This window comes from Nematolebias whitei, chromosome 16, assembly GCF_014905685.2.
Source record: "Nematolebias whitei isolate Nwh7 chromosome 16, NemWhi1, whole genome shotgun sequence".
NCBI classification, from domain to species: domain Eukaryota; kingdom Metazoa; phylum Chordata; class Actinopteri; order Cyprinodontiformes; family Rivulidae; genus Nematolebias; species Nematolebias whitei.
The window spans coordinates 21,698,369-21,718,078 of NC_056513.1; the positions used below are offsets into that span (position 1 = coordinate 21,698,369).

Consider the following 19,710-nt stretch of genomic DNA (forward strand, 5'->3'; position numbering starts at 1 on the left):
TATTGATTAAAACTGATGTAAGTAAACTGGATATTGCTTTTATACGGATTTTAAATCAAGATTACACTGAGGGGATCTATTTTTAGAACAAATAAGATTCTGGAGTGTTGATGCTTTCAGGGAAATCGGAATTTAGTTGCAGACTGTAATTTACCAAACGCTAATATTTAATGTACAACTTAGTTGAGTCAGATATTTACGTTAAGATAAAATAAACATTTATATTTACTTATACCTTTTATGACTTTTATTACTTCATAATAATTGAAACAACGTATTCACGAAAGTGAAAATTAGGATAGTGGGGAGTGTTCATGAACGCAGCGTCTACCATCCAACATGGCGGCGCAGCGAAGGACTTTGATGCAAAGCGTAAGTTTAATTTGTTGTTTATAGCTCTTACTGGCCTATAAGGTGCTTGTTGCGCCAAGCTTATCAATTAATTTGCTTTCGTTTTAGGCTTTCGGTGCTTGTTGTTGTTGTCTTTGTTCTGTTCGGTGTTGTTTACGGCCATTCCGTGTTAGTTGAGCCTATAAAGTGCTTCGCTAACTGTTAGCTAATAACATTTTTGAAACAAGGTAATGGCAGTATTACATGTTTATTATCAAGATATAGAAGAAATTACCAGAATCCGGAGAAGTGACGTTAACTGTAACGAACTTTGTTTCTTTATATAATCTTAAATTACAGAGTTTAGAAGTGTCACTTGCTTAAAGTTTAAGTTCCAGCAAGTGGTGTCAAGAAAAGAGGCAATTTGCAGTTTCTCTAGTGGGTAATTGTCTTTGTATTAGGACCAGGTATAAGCTGCTCAATCAATACTCGTTGTTCAGAATTACTTTTGGCTAAACTCTCCTTGTAGTAAACAAGTACAAATCACCTGAACATATTTTACATTTATAAGCATTGCACAAGAAGGAGAGAAAGAAAGTGAGCTATCACAGTCTTTTTAATTATTGTCAGATAAAAAAACAAGCCCTAATTAATTTGGCAGAATGAGTAGGAGCAAATAGAGACCAAAGCTTGTTAGCAGCATGACACACCATGCAAATCCACTAATTGTCTGGATACTGCTTCACATGTGTAACAGTTCGCTACCAACCTACATAAAACAACAAAAACACATTACAAGCATCTAATATAGGCTGTTGTAATGACACCCTCCTTACATCTTTGCAGCATCAGAGCTGGACAGATGACCTCCCTCTGTGCCAGATGTGTGGGGTTGGTACAGCACCCAACTGTGTGTACAGCCCAGATGGTAAAGGAGCTCAGACCCACCCCATGGAGGATGGACACCTCAGGTTGAGGTGAGTAAGACCAGGGGAAGAAGTAAAGAGAAAAAACAACAATCTTATCTGAAAAGTTTTTGCCCACTCAGCTGAAAAAGAAAATAAATTAATACTTTTATCTAATATATTATATATATATATATATATATATATATATATACTGCCTGGCCAAACTTGCCACCAAAAAAAAAAGGTCACACACTAATATTTCGTTAGACCGCCTTTAGCTTTGATTACAGCATGCATTCGCTGTGACATTGTTTGGATAAGCTTCTGCAATGTCACAAGATCTATTTCCATCCAGTGTTGCATTAATTTTTCACCAAGATCTTGCATTGATGACTAGACACTAGGTATGATGGGTGCATCACTTCACCTGCCCTGATGCGCCCATCACTCTGGAACAGGGTAAATCTGGACTCATCAGACCACATGACCTTCTTCCATTGCTCCAGAGTCCAATCTTTATGCTCCATAGCAAATTGAAGCCTTTTTTCCAGTTATCCTCACTGATTAGTGGTTTTCTTAAGGCTACACAGCTGTTCAGTCCCAATCCCTTGAGTTCCCTTCACATTGTGTGTGTGGAAATGCTCTTACTTTCACTATTAAACATAGCCCTGAGTGCTACTGTTGTTTTTCTTTGATTTGATTTCACCAAACATTTAGTGATTGCCGATCACGATCATTCAGGATTTTTTTCCCGCCACATTTCTTCCTCAAAGACGATGGGTCCCCACTGTCCTTCCAGTTTTTGGATGTTGGACAGTTCTTAACCCAATTTTAATAGTTTCTGCGATCTCTTTAGATGTTTTCTCTGCTTGATGCCAATGATTTGACCCTTCTCAAACAGACTGACATATTTTCCACAACTATGTGATGTGTCTTTCAACATGGTTGTTTAAGAAATGAGAAGCAACTCATTGCACCAGTTGGGGTTAAGTAACTTGTTGCCAGCTGAAAGATGATCGCCCATGCAGTAATTATCCAATAGGAGGCTCGTACCTATTTGCTTAGTTAAATCCAGGTGGCAACTTTTTCTTTTACATACACACACACTCTGGGGACAGTTGTTTTATTGCTTTTTTTTTCAGGGGCCGAGATGGGGTAGAGGTAGGGCAGCCGGCTTGAGATCAGAAAGTCCCAGGTTCGATCCCCAGCCATTTCCATATGTCACGATGTCTCTGAGCAAGACACCTAATCCCTAATTGCTCCCCGGGCACCTACATAGCTGCCCACTGCACCACCTGGGTGTATCCCAGGTGCGATGGGTTAAATTCAGAGAACTAATTTTGCCATTGTATGGGAACATACAATGATGACGATCTTAGACTTATATCATGATGCATATATACTGTATATATTGCATACCAGTAGATAGCATAAAAGTAAATCTTATTACTTTACTTGACTCTTTATGTTCCCATATAAACTAAATGCTTTGTAACTAATGAAGAATGTCCTTTTTGCTTGTTGTTTTATCTTCTCGATAAATGAACAATAACTTTGTTTCTTTTGATTTGTTAATCAATTAGATTTGAAGACGGGTGTTTCCTGTACGGGGTTTTTAATGGTTATGATGGCAACAGAGTTGCTAACTTTGCTGCCCAGTGTTTGACAGCTGAACTCTTACTTGGACAACTAAACTCAAGTCACACAGACAACGACGTCCGCAGGATCCTTACACAGGTCTGGTTCTGTTCACCTGTTCATTTACATTTATAATATTTCATCAATATATTATTACTTTTTAATTCTTTCTTTACGTGAGGATGAAATTTAACTTGTACCACTGTGTTGTCACTTTCTTACACTGAAATTACATCATTTTAACCTATGTACATTCAAGTTATTGCAAAAGCTGGTAAAGTTTACCCAAGTGTTGTACTCTGCTAATAAATGCCTAAACTCAGTTAAAATCTTTATGAAGACCAAATGATAGCAACTCAAAATGAAAATTTATTTCTGTAACTCCATTGAGATAACCTATTCAAAGTGAGCCAGAGGCCCTCTGGGGAGAGCTTTAAAAAAAAAATTGTTGTTGTTTTTCATGCCAAGACATATTTAATAATATTGAATAGAATTCATGGAAATAATCTTTACGTGTGCTGCATTAATATTTATTCATGTGCATATTTGTGTCAGCTCTGCGTAATGCCTGCAGTTTCACAGTAAAATTCCAGACTTACCTGGTGTTAGAAGAAAAAAATGCACAAATAAAAAGTCTGCTGCTTATGCCTAAAGGCAGATCAAGAAAGTCTCATGCAAATCTTACTGTAGATCTTAAGAGTGTGTGAAAAACTTAAGCTGACAATCTAGTTTCTCCCCATAGATCGTTACAAAAACACTCGGGCAGTACTTCTGTTTTAGATGTTGTGCAATATGTTGGTTGTTGTTGTGTATTTACAATTTTAAAGATGCAATATGATCGAAAGTCACAAAGTTGTTTACATTGAAACAACCAAAATGTCATCTGGATTTGTCAGCCTCAAAATATGAGCGATGATTTTTTTTTTTCAAATATTATTTTTGTGTCGATACCTGGTTTATTGTACACATTACAAAATAAGTAAGTGGTGGAAACTCTTTGGGTTGTTTCAGGCCTTTGACGTGGTGGAGAAGAGCTACTTTAAAACAATAGATGATGCTCTGGCTGAGAAAGCTCGCCTGTCCAACTTTGTCCTGCCACACAATGAGGTAAACACTTTTACATAAAGCCAAGCATTTTGACAAATTATGCTGAAAATGCAGAGTGCGTCTCTATAGCAACCAAAGCTTGTTTTGTTGAATAAATCTGTCACAGCACTCCTTCACTGGATCTAGTTCTTCCTGCTTTTTGTTGATTTATTGCCCAACACCAACTTTTTAAAATTAGATTCCCTGTGTTTTTATAGCTATGCCTCCGTAATTCCTCCTTTCTTTCTTTTCTCATCTTTAACTTGTTTTATTTTTGTGTCTTTGACAGTTGTGCCGCCTACATCTACTGATTGTTCTCCGTTTCAGTTCTTTCTACTCCATTCCTAATATTCCCTCTTATCCATAACATTGTCTCCTCCCTCTTCATCTCCTCTGTCTCTGGATACCTTCCGGCTGGTCAGAATGTGTCATTCCATCAGCTCTCTCCTCAGAGTCAGAAGGTGCAGGAGCGCCTGAAGGAGCTGGAGCAGGAGGTGTCAGGAGGTGCTACAGCTGTGGTGGCGCTGATTCTCAACAACAGGCTCTACATTGCCAATGTTGGTATGTGCACGTCTGTAAATGGGCTTAAGATGGCTTGAATAATGTTTAGTGTGACATTTTTAAATTGGTTTTAAGACAAATGTTTATTATAAGTAAGAAAGTAAGCTTCTCACCACCAGATGTCAGACTTGACACAGATTTTAATTCTGTGATTTTTTTTTTTTTTTTTTTTTTTTTTTTTTGTTTAAATTACAGAAAATGTAATAAACCCAAGTCACTGGACCATTTTTTTTATACATGATTAGATTAAAATTTGTATTGGCAACATGCAGCTTTACAAATCTCAAACTCTAAATTGATCTAAAAAATTGTGATCAGTGCGTCCTTTTTATTTATTTACTGATTTATTTATTTGTTGTTTTTGTTGTTAAATGAGTCATTGTTAGTGGGAGTTTTCTAGCCAAAAGTTAAAATTTCTGTTTCATTAAATACATTATCTGATGATTTATTGAAAATGAACGTTAAACATGGCACCATTCAACTCAAGCAAGAGTTCTTAATGTTAGTGTCTGCAAACCTAAATCACCAAGAAATTATCAAATAATTTCAAATGTATTCATTGCTTTCCCCCATATGCCTTTTAAATAAGCTTAAAGAATGGAGCACTGATAAGGAAGTAGATATGGACTGTGATATTTTAGGTTTGCGGTATGTTGGTAAGCAAATCACTCGGTTCTGTTGACAAGATGGGGCGCACTCCTTGATGGTATGTGAAACACTGGTTGTGTTTTCTGTGACCTTCAGGAAGATGTTGGAATGTTATTTACTCTTCAACACCTATACTGTTGCTCAATACTTTATCTGTTTTGTTCCTATTATCAAATCCAACATCAACAGATAACAGCAAGAATCATGGCCTCCTTGTTGTACGTGTGCACATATTTGTTTGCATAATATTGTATTAGAAGATTCTCATCTTTTTCAGCTGTGGAGCAAAAAAAAAAATGTCTGTCATTAATATTTTAACAGAAAATCCCTTTGGCCATTTTAGATTTGTAACTGAGGAAGAACACAAATATTTCCACACAGAAACAGCAATTACAGCAAATGAAGCCATAAACACTTTGAAAGCTTTCAAAAACATCGTTATGAATGTCAGGGGACGGAGTATGGAATTGTTTTATTAAGTAGTCATCAGTAACGTGAATCTTATTCTAGATAGATTCTGAACATTTTGCCTAATAAACCCCTCGTATGAGTCATTGTAGATGTTTTTGTATTTCTGTTTACTTCTTTGATTCTTGAGCAAGCTCAAGAAAATGTATTTCTCGTTTTCATCAAGAGCATGGCATTCATTCAGTAGGTGGGTGGGGATTTTTGTCTCCCAGTGGGAACAGCCTTAGGGATGGGACAGAAGTTCAAAGTTGACAAAATGCTTGGGATGTTCTTCAGATTAAGTGCGCATGTTAAATAGCTTCCAGCTGTTTGTGGATGTTAAATATATTTGAGCTGAGAACGTGTGTGTGGGTGAAAAAGATGGGTTAAATAAGGGTGTAGGTAAACATTCAGCAGCAGAACATGAGTACAACCGCCTTATTTTAGCACATGCAAGTATAAAATCTTTGGAAATTGAAATGGTTAGATTGATTTTGTGACCACGGTATCAGTTTAACAGCCCAAACTGCGTCAGGCACTTTGAGATCAGAAAACAGACACTTGGTCTGGGACGGCATCATGCTTCTGCTCAATAGGCTAGAAGTTTAATTATAAAAGTTAATTAATCATCGATTCGGCTTTACTCAGCTTTTGTTCTGTTTCATGAGCAAGTAATTAATTTTTAGCTTTATCACAGGAAAGGTTTAGTTTTAGACTTTTTAAATAAAGTTTAATTGTGCTGTTTGTAATTTGATTTTTTTTCTTGGAGTGTTATTTATGTCTATTTGACATAAAACACATTTTAACCTCTTTTTTTTTTCCTACGCTAATGTTTGTTAGAAATGTTGGTTTGTGTATTTGACTTCAAGCCATAGTTGATGGGATCTTTGCACTGTTTGTTTAAATTAATAAATTAGATTTACTGTGTATCTTAATCGTATTTTTTTTTAGCTTTGACAGATGCTGAATCTCTTTATAAATGTTTGTGTCTTCAGGTACCAACCGAGTTCTGCTTTGTAAGTCAAGCATCGATGGCCAGAACCAGGTTCTTCAGATCGGTCGACCACACAGCACAGACAACGAGGAGGAGCTGCAGAGACTGGCTGCACTGGGTAAGATGCACAGATGTTTTCACAGCTGTCCAGAAATGACAGAAATACTGTAGACAATTGATTATATCATATATGAAATAGCTCCCTGTTGTAGTCCCACACTAATGTAAACACTTGGGCTGAATGTTATTTCTTAGCCGCACACCAACATTGACTCCTTAATTCAGTGTTGCAAAAAGTAGAGTTTAAAATGTTTAGGTAACGTGAAAACCATTAAAAAAGTTGATACATCATCTGCCGTTGTAAATTTCTTCACATAAACGGATGCAACATCCCCCTCAGCATGACCACACAAAACCTTGGTGCAGTAGTACTTTTACACGTGCACCGCAGTATGGCAGCACTGACAGGAGCTCCGATTCGACTCGCCCTTTTTTTGTTCCTGTTGCTTTTGTTTTAACTTTTTTTGCGCCTACACTGCACACTCACGCTACGGGTATGAACGCAACGCACTTTTGGAGTTTTGTGTGTCGCTGCCTTGTCATTGTGCCATCCTGCCATTGTGCTTCAGTTCCTGGCCTACCTGGGACTCAGACTTTGGCCTGTTATGGCGGCCGCCTCCATGATCCTCTATCTGCGTGCATGGACCGAACTCTACGAAACAGTTCGGTTCCGCTGGGAAACCTTGAATGTCCTGTGTCTGCTGGACCCGGTTTTGGAGGGCAGTTATTGTTTGTTGTCACGGTCGTTATCGTCATGATGCTAATAGGACTGCACTGCTAACAGAACCATGCTGCCAGCAGTACCTTGGTACTAACAGGACCATGTTGCTAAGAGAACCTCTGCAAATAGGACTATTCTACTAACAGAACCACACTGCAAACAGTACCTTGCTGCTAATGGGACCATGTTGCTAACAGAACCACACTGCTAACTGTACCATACTGCTAACGGAACCATGTTGCTAAGAGAACCTCACTGCTAACATTACCATGCTGCTAATAGGACCTTGCTGCTGTAGATTTATTTCTTTTTTACTTTTGGCACCTTGTTTTTCTAGTTTTGTTGCATTCTTTGGTATTGCTTGTTATTGTTTTGGTGAGTTGAGATGGTTCTTCTCTTTCTGAGCATTTCATTGCATTGTTGACTTTGTGTTGACCTACATATGACAAACCTAAACCTATAGTAGAAAATACAAAAAAGGAGTAAAATGGGGTTTGATTTTGGTAGTTTTTTCCAGATCGAGGTACTGTACTCAATTCTTTGCCAGACTAGACGAAGCAAATTTCACACAATATGTGTTAGTTTAAATAAATCACAGTGGTTTTATATGAAGATGGTGTTATGTTAAATCTAGAAGTGCTACAGAGTTTGAACAGAGATTCAATTCAAAGTTTTAACAAGAACTGCTTTAAGATTTGGCCGCAGACCATCTCATCTCGCTCATTACATCATTGTTCAGTAAAGGTATAGTTAGTCCAGCAGTGGTCTAATCGAGACAAAATTTGTTACATGCTAGCTTTTTTTAGAGCTTTCCAAAAAGAAAAAAAAAGTTTGATTAAACATTTCAGAACACTTGCCTCACTCTGTGAGACTGTAATCAATAAATAATATGCTGTGAATGCTACAAAAATCCTGGTTGTCACTGATCCTGAAGAGACCTTTGAAAACTGAGACAATGTGTAGAGAGGAACATTTACAATTATTTTGTAAATGCAAACTGCAATTTGTACATTTATAATAAAAAAAATTTACATTTTGTGAGCCTATCCTCTAAATACATTTATAGACACGTTTGTTTTGGTCCTAATGAGCAAATAGAAACACATTTAGCCTTCACGTTCTATTGTAGAAGCAGACTTGCCATACTTTCCTCTTTCTGTTTTATGTGTTTTGCAGCCAGTGCTGCACTAACTGTTTCACAGACACACATGGAGTCATTGATCCATGAAGAACAGCCCAGTTAATGGTTTGGTAATGAGGGTTGTAAATGTAACAGAAAATACATACACGGCAACAAGCTGTGCTGAAGAACCTTGTGGATATAATAGGAAATTAAGCACATTTAGATTTAAGCATCTCACACCACATCTTTAAAGAAGATTGCACTCTTGGTTTGTTTTTGTCTTGCAACATGCTGTTGAAATAGCAGCCATTCTATTAAGCTAGGTTAAGGTCGCCTCACCTCATACTTTCATTCACCTGTTAGCATTCCTCCTGCCAACTCTTCTTCCTGCTTCTATTTAGTGATTTTACACTTCCCTTCCCCTGACCAAAATAATTTGTTCCACCCTTAGTTCTTCTAAAACTCACACACTGCATCTCCTCACCATGACTCTTTTGCCTTTTCTGTTTTGTAGGCGTAGATGCAGCTCGTGTGAGACAAGCAGGGCAGATAGCTGGACAGAGCAGCACAAGGAGGCTCGGAGACTACAGAGTCAAATTTAACCACAATGAAATCGATCTGCTCAGGTGACACTGGTGGTTGTAATTTTGACTCTTTACTGTGAAGTTCAGTCTTCTTATTTGCTTTATGGCTTACATGTGATGCATCTTTGATGTTGCCAACATTTTTCAGTCAGGTCATCTGCACAGTTTCTTTTTTGTGCTGAAACGTTTCGCCTTCGGTCCGGAACGCTTCATCAGTCAAGGAAACGCACAACAAAACTGATTCTTCCCCCAACAGCTTACTCCAAAGTGGAACAAACCAGTTCTGCTTGTGATTAGATGGTCTTTTTGGTACGCCCCCTCCTCCATTGCCGGTCCTCTTCCTTGTCGACAGTCTTGTCAAACTGGTTACCGAAACACCAAGAATCATTTTGATTCTGCAGTAGATCAATGAACATGACATGCTTTTATGTCCCTCTTTCACTCAGCATAAAAAGTCTGGAGATCTGGGAATGGTGTAAAACAAAAAAGACACGACAAAAAGTCAACACATAATTTTAAATATCTGTTTTCCCAAAAATAGTTTAGTTTATGTACTAGATTTGTTTCAAGGCCAGAGGTAGAAACTGTCCCATGTTTCTTTCATCAGCTGCTGGACAATGACAATATATAACAAGGATATTTTTATTTTTGACTTGCAATGCTGACTTTTTTCAACTTCAGAGGATCAAACTAGTGGTTTTCCTTCTTTGTTGTATGAATGAAAGATTTAGCACTAGTATCCTTATTCTAGCTTTTTATCTGCATTTGTAATCAGCTCAGTGTTTCAATATTATCATATCAGAATGTTCTAACTTTTTTTTTTTTTAAGTTTTGTTCCTCTTTAAACAGCTCTTATCGTATGCTTATTCACAGTTCTCATCCAAACAAAGCGAACGACCAGTTGTAACGAATGTTTACCAAATGCTGTCTTTGTTACTGTCTTTCCTTTAATTTCTCAGTCATTTAATTATTATTATTTTATGTTAATTATCTTTTCTGTTTTGCCCTCCCCGTCATTTCTTGTCCCATCTTCTGTCACTCTCACGTCTTTTTCCACTTTTAGTGCAGCCAAAACAAGGCCCATCATCCCTGAGCCAGAGATTCATGGCAGCCACTCTTTGGATGGCATGACAGGCTTCTTGTTGTTGATGTCAGAGGGTCTAATAAATGCACTTGAGTCTGCCCACGGCCCCGAACAGGTTAATCAGGTTAGCAGCCATTCTGATTACTAGTTTTTTATTTTTCCCTCTGGTGTTATGCCCTCACAAGGAATTCTTAGTTTCTTTTGTTTTCTAACCTTTTCCTCTGCATTTTGAAAATGCAATTTTATTTTATGTTTTTTCACCAGTGTTGTGCCTTATTTTATCTTTATCATTTTTCTATAACTTGTACAGTATATAGTCCCTCAATATCGCGCCGCAATAAGTGAAAATCCACGAAGTAGGGACATTATATTTATTTTAGTATGTATATATATTTTAAGGCTTTAGAAACTTTTCCTACACTCTTGCAATGTTCTAAACTCTTAAACCTACATCATTTCAACAACATACATCATATATACTGTACAGTACTGCAAAATTTCATGTCCAATCTTATTTTGAAAAACCACAAACGAGTGAGTCCGTGAAAGTTGAACTGCGAAGTAGCGAGAGACTACTATACACATTTTCTGTCACCTTTATTTTGTTTTGTTTTTTTGTTTGTCTGATTTTTCATTCTTTTATTTTTGTTGATCCAAGTGCAGTTTTCTTGTCTATTTTATTTTAAATATTTACTGTCATATATTCACTGTTATGTTTTATTTTCTGATACTCCATTTTGCTTCTCACTGTTTTTAATTATCTTTCTCCCTTGTACTGTAACATCACCTCAAGATATAACTCGTCTTTTTTTCTGACTTTGTTGCTCTTTTCTATAGGAAATTGTTGCCATGGTAGCAGCAGAGCTGGCCCAGCAGACTAGTCTAGAAGCGGTGGCTCAGTCTGTGGTGGAGCGGGTCAAAAGGCTGCACCACGACGTCTACGTGTCTGGTCGTCAGAGGGCGACCTACTGTTCTCGGCATGAGGACATGACCCTGCTCATCCGTACGCTCAATTATGCTCTGGCTGATGCCGCACTCACACCCACGCAGGGTAAGACATTTCATCCTAAGAATGTCTGTTTTAGGAAAGAAAAAATAAACTTCTGTAACGGCTACACAGTCGGCCTGGTTCAATGTTGTTGTTTTCTTATGACATACAATCAGATTGCAAATGTCTTATTCATGTCAAATGTAGTTTAACCCAGTAGTTGATCATTTTTAGGTTGAAACCAACTCATCATACTTTAGCAAAGGTCACATATTTTTGTTTTAACTGGAAATCAGTTTTCTTCTGAGCTTTTCTTTTCTTAATGATTGAAAGTTTACACAGATAAAGTACAGTTGTCCCTCGTACCCCGAAGCCCCACGATAAGTGAAAAACCACCAAGTAGGAATATTAGTACATGTAGTAAATATATTTATAGGGGGAGTGGTGGTTAGAGAAGGTGAGCCTGTGATCGGAAGATTGCCGGTTCAAGCCCCGGTACCGACAACATCAAAAATGTAGGTGGGGTAGGTGAAGCACCCACACCTGCCCCCACCCTCATTCTTCCCACTCTGGGCCCTTGAGCAAGGGCCTTAAACCCCACCATCTGCTCCTCCCGGTGTCCCAGATAGCAGCTCTCTGCTCCACACAGAGGGCTGTGGTAGGTCAGTGGTCTGTGGTTGCGTCAGGAAGGACATCCGGCATAAAAATAACTAACTGCCAAGTCTTCATGTGACTTAGTTCGCTGTGGCGACCCCTAATGCAGGGATTAGCCGAAAGAAGAAGATGGAAAAAAAAAGAAATATATATATATATATATATATATATATATAGATATATATATATATATATATATATATATAGTATACAGTATACACAGTATATATAAAGGCATTTTAAAACTTTCCCACACTCTTGCATTATTCTAAACAATGTTTCTCAAATCTAAACTCTCTAAAAGAGCACAGAATGTCATGATTTCAGCTCCCTGCCTCCGCTGCTCTCAGCCACCTGCAAGCGCTCTTGGCCACACCCACTTCTCTGATCTGCACAAGCAGCTTATCAGCTGCAGCAGGAAGTTTTATCCTGCAGTATGGGCTGCACAAAGGAGCAGCAGGTGCTAAATAAGTTAAAATAATTTATTTTTAATAAAAAATCCATGCCTATCGTGCGGCTCATCCATCAGTCAGCCAATTGTGTGTCCTGTCCAATATTATTTTGAAAAACCGCACTAGAGCGAAATGAATCGCAAAATAGCGAGGGACTACTGTATATTAAAAAATGACTTTCAATAAGTCATTGTTGAGATTTGCATTTTGTTCTTCAGTATTGTAAGTAGTCTCCCAGGTTTTTGTAAATAATTCTCCAAAGCTCAATGGGATTAATCTGTATAAATTAAGGTTGAATGAAAAGTACTAACCTTTAAAATATGGAGGACGGAATGTAACAAAATTAAATAAATTAGTACATAATAATGAAATGTATCGTTTAATTATTAAATACATCATTAAATCATTAAATACACAATTAAATTATTTAATACACAATTAAATTACTTATTTCATGATTTATTTATTTATTTAATTTTGTCACTATACATTGGAGGACGGAATGTGACAAAATGAAATAAATAAATACATAAAACAAACATAACAATTTAATGTATCATTTAATTATTATATACATCATTAAATACACAATTAAATTATTAAATACACCATTAAATAATGAAATGTACATTTTAAGTTATTTATTTCATGATTTACTTATGAATTTAATTTTGTCACCTTCTACCCTCCAGTGGCTTCATGAAATTGTGAAAACTGTCAGTCTCACTCGTCAAACTCAGTGGGCGGGACTAGGGCGGGTCGTGCACAGATCCTGATGCCTGATTGGCTGCTCCTCACAGAATGTGAAAACAAATCGACCGCAGATAATGGATTGATTCACAGGCAAGAAAATATATTACGAAACTTTAGGAAGCAGTAATTGTGTTTACTTGTGGATGAAACCTTTTTTCATGCAATGAATGTAATGAAGAAGACATACTTTTACGAGAAGCAGCAAATTTAAACAAAATTTAAATATAAAATGCTTCCAATGTCCAAAAATAAAATCAATGAAAGACTGGTTCTTTAACCTCTGCAGGATCCTCTGTGGTGCCTTGCTCTCTGTATCTTGTCCAGAGTTACAATGGTGACCGATTCCTTTCAGTTCGAAGACGATGGGAGTTCCAACCATCTCTGAAAGAGTCCAGACTTTTCTGGATTTGTGAATGAAAGCCGTGGTGTAGAGCATAAAGATGGACTTCATTATCTAGATCAAATGTTCTCGACCTTCCAGTGAAGTGAAAACCTGATAGAACAGGTGTAAGGCATGCTCATAGACATCTCACCACATCCTCTCTATTCTGTAATAAAAATTAAGTTGACTGTTGTTTCATGTTATGTATATCTTAAAGATGTGTGCACTTGTCAAACAGGCGTTATACTTACTGCTGATTGTGAACATTGTGAAAGTTCAAAAAAAGTTAAATCTGGTCCTCTGGACATTCAAAAAAAACAAAGCAAAGCAAAACAACAACAAAAAGTGTAGAAACGTTTCATCTCTCATCCGAGAGACTTCCTCAGTCTGAGGTGCTGTATTCAGCTCAGTCTTATAAATAGCACCTTCTCAGAGTGGATCAACCAGTTTTGCTGCTGACAACCAAAACCAGCTGATCACATGGTCAAGAAGGACCATCAGCCTAACGATGGATCATTAGCACACTGATGGCTGTTTACTGTTCACAGAGGGCTGAGTGATACTAGCAAGACTACTAGTAAGACTGAGCTGAATACAGCGAAGTCTTTCGGATGAAAGACAAAATGTTTCTTCATTTTTTTGTTGTTGTTTTGCTTTGTTTTGTTTTTTTGAATGTCCAGAGGACCAGATTGAACTTTTTTGGATTTTTCTACGTGGATTATTGAGCATGCATCAGGATATTGTGAAAGTTCCTTTCAGTTCCTGATCATGAATTCTCCTACCTTCTGCTACGTTTTCCCTTCCTTTTTTTATTTCATTTACCCTTCATTTATACAGGTAGACTCACTGAGTCACGAGAACTCATTTTCAAGAGAGACCTGTTTAGGGAGCAGATGGTGGGGGTTAAGGGCCTTGCTCAGGGGCTCAGAGTGGAGCAAATGATAGTGTATAGACAGGTGTGGGTGTTTCACTTTTTCCACCCATATTTTGATGTTGACGGTACTGGGAGTTGACCCTGCGACTTTCCGATCACAACAGCAACAGTCATACAGACAAGAATAAACAGATATACTATTAATCTGCTGTATCCATCCATCCCTGTTCCAATTTATTTACAACAAATTCTGGGGGAGCTTCTATATCCATAGTTTGGCTTAAAATATCTAACCAGTTCACAAGAGAGCAAATAAAGGTCCAGCATGGAGGGAGCTGCCGTGCATATGAACCGACTTCAGACCGAAGCAATGGATTTCACATGATCAGCGTTAGTCCCGCCCTAGTACCGCCCACTGAGTTTGACTAGTGCGACTGACAGTTTTCACAATTTCATGATGCCACTGGAGGGTAGAAGGTGACAAAATCAAATTCATAAATAAATCATGAAATAAATATTTTAAAAGGTACATTTCATTATTTAATGGTGTATTTAATAATTTAATTGTGTATTTAATGATGCATATAATAATTAAATGATACATTAAATTGTTGTCTGTGTTATGTATTTATTTATTTAACTTTTGTCACATTCTGTCCTCCAATTTATGGTGACAAAATTAAATAAATAAATCAGGAAATAAGTCATTTAATTGTGTATTTAATGATTTAATGATGTATTTAATAATTAAATGATACATTTCATTATTATATATTTATTTATTTAATTTTGTCACATTCCGTGCTCCATATTAAAATGAGGGTTTTAGGTTTCTTTATCGCTGGTTGGTTGATTGGTGTAGTACACGGCAGCTTGCTTTGTGGTGATCTTGGAGGCAAGAGAAATGATGTCAAGTTAAACTTGATTTAAACTTTAAATAAATAAACTCACATAAAAATAATGAGAACATTAGAATTTTAGAAAGAAAAAAAAATTCAGACACAAAATAAAGCCAGCCATCCAGTAAATACAAATGTAATCAATAGAGATTTACGCACTTAAGAAACCGTTTTAAAATTACTTGATTTATAGGCATCGGACTTTGAAGCCCACTAAAATAGAAATATTCAGGAAAAGCTATTGACTGCTGTAGGCAAGGTTTGTGGAGGCCATCTAGCTAGGTGCTACACCTGCTTTTCTGTTTACATGTCAAAACCACGTATTAATGCCTTGAGTGCTGTATGCTGTGTCATCAGTCTAAAAACCCATGGAAAGATTTGTCCTATTTGAACAAACATAATTCATATTGTGAAAACAGCGTACTAGATCATTCTGTAATAAGCCTCCCACCAAGCCTTATCAAGTCGCCACAAAGCTGACCAAGATAATTTCACTACTGTGGTAAGTTTACCAAGTGCTGGAACCATTCGAAATAGATCATTACATAACTGCTCTTAAAGTAGTTAAGAACTTTACATGTCTGCTTAGTCTTACCAAAAATCTGCTAACAGCCTGTATTTTAGTTTTTTTTTTCCTCCTATTTCTGGAAATATTTAAGATTTTTATAATGTACACATCAGTGCCTAGACAATGAACTTAGCTTTTTTCCAGCATGTACGGTAATTCACTATTTAGCATATATCTAACAAAGTTAAGCCAAGTCTTCGACGGATTGAAAATTTTAATCCGTCCAGAGGACCTGCCTTAACTTTGTTAGGTTTTTCTACCTGGATTATTGAGCATGTAGCAAGATATTTATCATATAGATTTACACAAAGAATAGGCGAAACATGTCTGTAATAACGAGTATTATTTTGGAAAATGTGTTACTAGTACTGACGTCACAGTGGCTCAGTTGGTAGAGCTGTTTCCTCTCAGCAAGAAGGTTGTCGGATTGAATCCCAGCCGGGGATCTTTCTAGGTGTTTTGCATGTTCTCTCTGTGCATGCGTGCGTTTTATCTGGGTACTCCGGTTTCCTCCCACAGACCAAAAACATGAGACCTGTCCAGGGTGTCCCTCGCCTCTCACACAATGACTGCTGGATATGGATACCAGTGACCCCCGTGACCCATAAAGGAAGAAGTTGGCAAAAGATAATGGATGGATGGTTTCTTTTTTGCCCCTCAACTGTTTATGCTGCCATGCTGGTAGCAACTAGGGATGCCATGCAGCATTTACCAAGACGAGACAAATCCTTGCCTTGTTAGCATAGCCTGCACTGTGGTTAGCCATTTAGCCAATTTTAGTTTCAGTTGGCAAGACTTTAAAGCTGTAATGCTCCGAGGCTGCGGTCGGCTTCCAGGAGAGGAGGCGGATGTTTGATGTTCTTGTTTCTGAAATGTGTCCTGTACTGTCTGAACTGTCAGACTCCATCAGTGTTTTAAAAGGGACTCTGTCAGTGGAGTTATACTTTTCAGTCATGGTGGAGAATAAGGAATCAATTTAGCACTGTTATTTTAAGTTACCGGTAATTGTTGGTGTTATTTTCTAAGCATAAGCTGCGTTTAATTTAAGTATTTCATAGTGAAAATGAAAGGGGTTTGTTTGCATTTCGGTAATGTTATTTTTTAACCTTAGTGTTTTTTTTTCCTCACATTCTACATGGATAACATTGAACAAATGGAGCACCTCAGCTATTTTTCGATCAAAACAGCTCAGCTCAGCAAAACAGCTTTATATTTGGATAAAAATGCGGAATCTCTGAGGCAGAAAAATAAATCCAACCATTTTCTAACTTTGTATGTGTCCTGTTCCTGTTTCAGGTGGTCGTATTTATCCTGTGTCCGTGCCGTACTCAAACAGCCAGAGTACCAGTAAGACGAGTGTCACCCTCTCACTGGTAATGCCCTCCCAGAATACCCTCACCAATGGAACTAACACGGCCTCTACCCTGGGGGAAGGCACCTCCACACCAGGGTAAGCATAGGAATATTTTTGTCCTCTACTGGCTCTAGGATTTACCCCTTTCTCCTGCTTTGCATCTTAATTATTTTTCTTTTTGGTGCATTTCATTATTTTTTTTGTTCCACTGCTTGTAATCAGGTTGAGCTTTGTTCAGGCTCCCAACTCCTCTCCCCATCGTTAAGTTTGTTCTGACTGTGTTTTGAATGAGCAAGGTTATTGGAGGGTTCCTCCCTGCTGTATTTATTTTAGGCAAGCCTGATTTTTCACTCCCCTGAGTTCCTCCACCGCTGTGTTTATTTATATTTAGGCAAAGTTTCACTTCCCCATAGTTATCCTGCTCTTTGCTCCATGTAGCGTATTGCACTTACTTTTCGGTGGCTTATTAATTATAACCGAAAATGTATGTTATATTAATATATATTTATCTTGACCAAGCACAACTGTGTGTGTACATTTGTAGTTAATCACTTGTGGTCTTTTGTTGATGTTGTTTAGAAACAAACAATGCTGAAATGTAAGTTTTTGGTTACAGTTTGTGCTTCATAAAAATCAGCAGAGGTTTTAAAACATCACAGGGGGTTACTGTGAAGAAAGTGTGTTGTTGAAATACTTCCTGTGCTGCATAACTCGGTACAGTAGTCCCTCACTACTTCGCAGTTCGTCTATCGCGGACTCACTCCCATCGCGGTTTTTCAAAATAAGATTGGACATGACACACAAATCATCAAATGAACCGCACAATCGGCATGGAATTTTTATTTAAAATAAATTATTTAAAATTATTTAGCACATGCTGCACATTTGTGCAGCCCACACTGCAGGATAAACTTCCTGCTGCAGCTGATCAGCTGTTCATCGTGCAGAGCAGAGAAGTGGGTGTGGCCAAGAGCGTGTGCAGGTGGCAAAGAGCAGAGGAGGAGGGAGCTGAAATCATGACATGCTGTGCTCTTTTAGAGCGTTTAGAGTTTAGAAACATTCTTTAGACTATTGCAAGAGTACTACTTGTACTACTATTCCTACTTAGCGGTTTTTCACTTATCTCAGGGCTTCAGGGTATGGATCCTGCACAATAAACGAGGGACTACTGTATAATAAATTAAAAAAATACAATTATAAAGTGACAGCTTAGGTAATTACCAGTCTTTGTCAACACACTGTATAAATATGTACTTTGTCAGGGTATAAAATACCTTGAAGTGTCATTCAGCATCACATGATTACCACTTTGTGTACAGTTGCACAGTATAAATAAGGTCGCTGCATTGGTGTTGCTGCATGTGCACCTTTTTTCTTCTGATTTTCTCCCCTTTGCTCAGTCATCCTGAAAACTTTCTCCTTCAGATTGTCTCCCTTTATGTCCTTCAGTCTGTCTCTCTGTCTGACTGATGTCTGTATTTCTCTTCTTCATGGACCCCGGCTTGCTCTTATTTGTCCTTTGCCTTTTGTTTCTCTGCTCCTTAAGCTTGTTTCACGCAAATGCCTGCCAAGCTTTTGTTGACATCCTGCAGCCCATATTTGAACTCCCTCTTTCTCATCATCATCACCCTTCTCTCCCTCTCTCTTCCTCTGTCTTTTCTTTGTCCACCACACCCCATCTTCCTCGAACCTTACCTCTTTCCACTTCTCTCTTTTGTCTCCCCACCCACATGGACATGGACCTCTTTCCTTCGTACGGTGTTCCCCCTTCTCCCTTCTCCTCTATTCCAACACTTATACCCATCTCCTCCTCTACATCCTCCACTATTCCCAATCAACCATCTTCCTCCTCCTCCTCTTTCTTCTGCTCCTCCACTCTCCCCAGCAATCAGAGTCCCACAGCCACCCTGCAGTCCACCAACACTCAAACGCAGAGCTCCAGCTCCAGTTCGGGGGATGGAAGTCTGTTCCGAAGCCAGAGAGGAAGCCAAGCAGCCCAGCCTGATGAGACAGGCAGGGTCCCGCCCTACGTGGACTTCAGTCAGTTTTATTTGCTGTGGGGAGGCGACCAAGGTGACAGCCAGAGCACACAAGGAGGCCTTGGACCTCAGTGAGGAGGACACAAGAAGGTCTGGAGTTTTTTTGGCAACAAGGGAGCATATGAACTGTGAAGAGGGAGGTTTTAAGAAACATGGAGTGATGGATAATTCTGTTATGGTATCACAACCAAAATGACCTGAAGTTTAACGTGTACATAACTAGAATGAACAGACATTCATCATTTTGCAATAGAGTGCAATTAGTAAAACTGTGAGGAAAAGGTGTCACACAACACAACCAGATTAATATTTGTTCTGCTGTAACAAGCAGCTGTGATTCAATATATAGTTCAGATTGTAAAAATTACTGTTAACTGCAAAACTAAATACACATTGCAATGCCTTAAAGTGGGATGAATGAATGAATGAATGCATGTACTTTTTATTTGTAAAGAAAATACATTATACATCCAAATGTTTTTTGTTTCGCTGTGGTTCCTATGGTCTCAGAATGTTCAATTTTATTAAATATGAACAAATGGTCTTTAAAAGGCTTTTTTTGT

General features: G+C 38.0%; 1 protein-coding gene across 1 annotated transcript; it reads left to right on the forward strand.

Annotated features, from left to right (window-relative positions):
* The first annotated feature begins 331 nt into the window (after positions 1 to 331).
* Positions 332 to 19,449, forward strand: tab1 (TGF-beta activated kinase 1/MAP3K7 binding protein 1). The gene is made up of 11 exons (XM_037689795.1): positions 332 to 372; positions 1,177 to 1,307; positions 2,822 to 2,975; positions 3,888 to 3,983; positions 4,385 to 4,523; positions 6,614 to 6,730; positions 9,031 to 9,142; positions 10,164 to 10,308; positions 11,022 to 11,235; positions 17,051 to 17,204; positions 18,994 to 19,449. The coding sequence occupies exons 1-11, from the start codon at positions 340 to 342 to the stop codon at positions 19,220 to 19,222; spliced, it is 1,524 nt and encodes a 507-aa protein (XP_037545723.1). The 5' UTR covers positions 332 to 339; the 3' UTR covers positions 19,223 to 19,449.
* The last annotated feature ends 261 nt before the right edge of the window (positions 19,450 to 19,710 follow it).

Coding starts and splice junctions, on each gene's coding strand:
- tab1 (XM_037689795.1), top strand. CDS start 340: ATGGCGGCGCAGCGAAGGACTTTGATGCAAAGC. Junction 10,309..11,021: donor GCCCCGAACAGGTTAATCAG/GTTAGCAGCCAT, acceptor TCTTTTCTATAG/GAAATTGTTGCCATGGTAGC. Junction 11,236..17,050: donor CGCACTCACACCCACGCAGG/GTAAGACATTTC, acceptor TTCCTGTTTCAG/GTGGTCGTATTTATCCTGTG.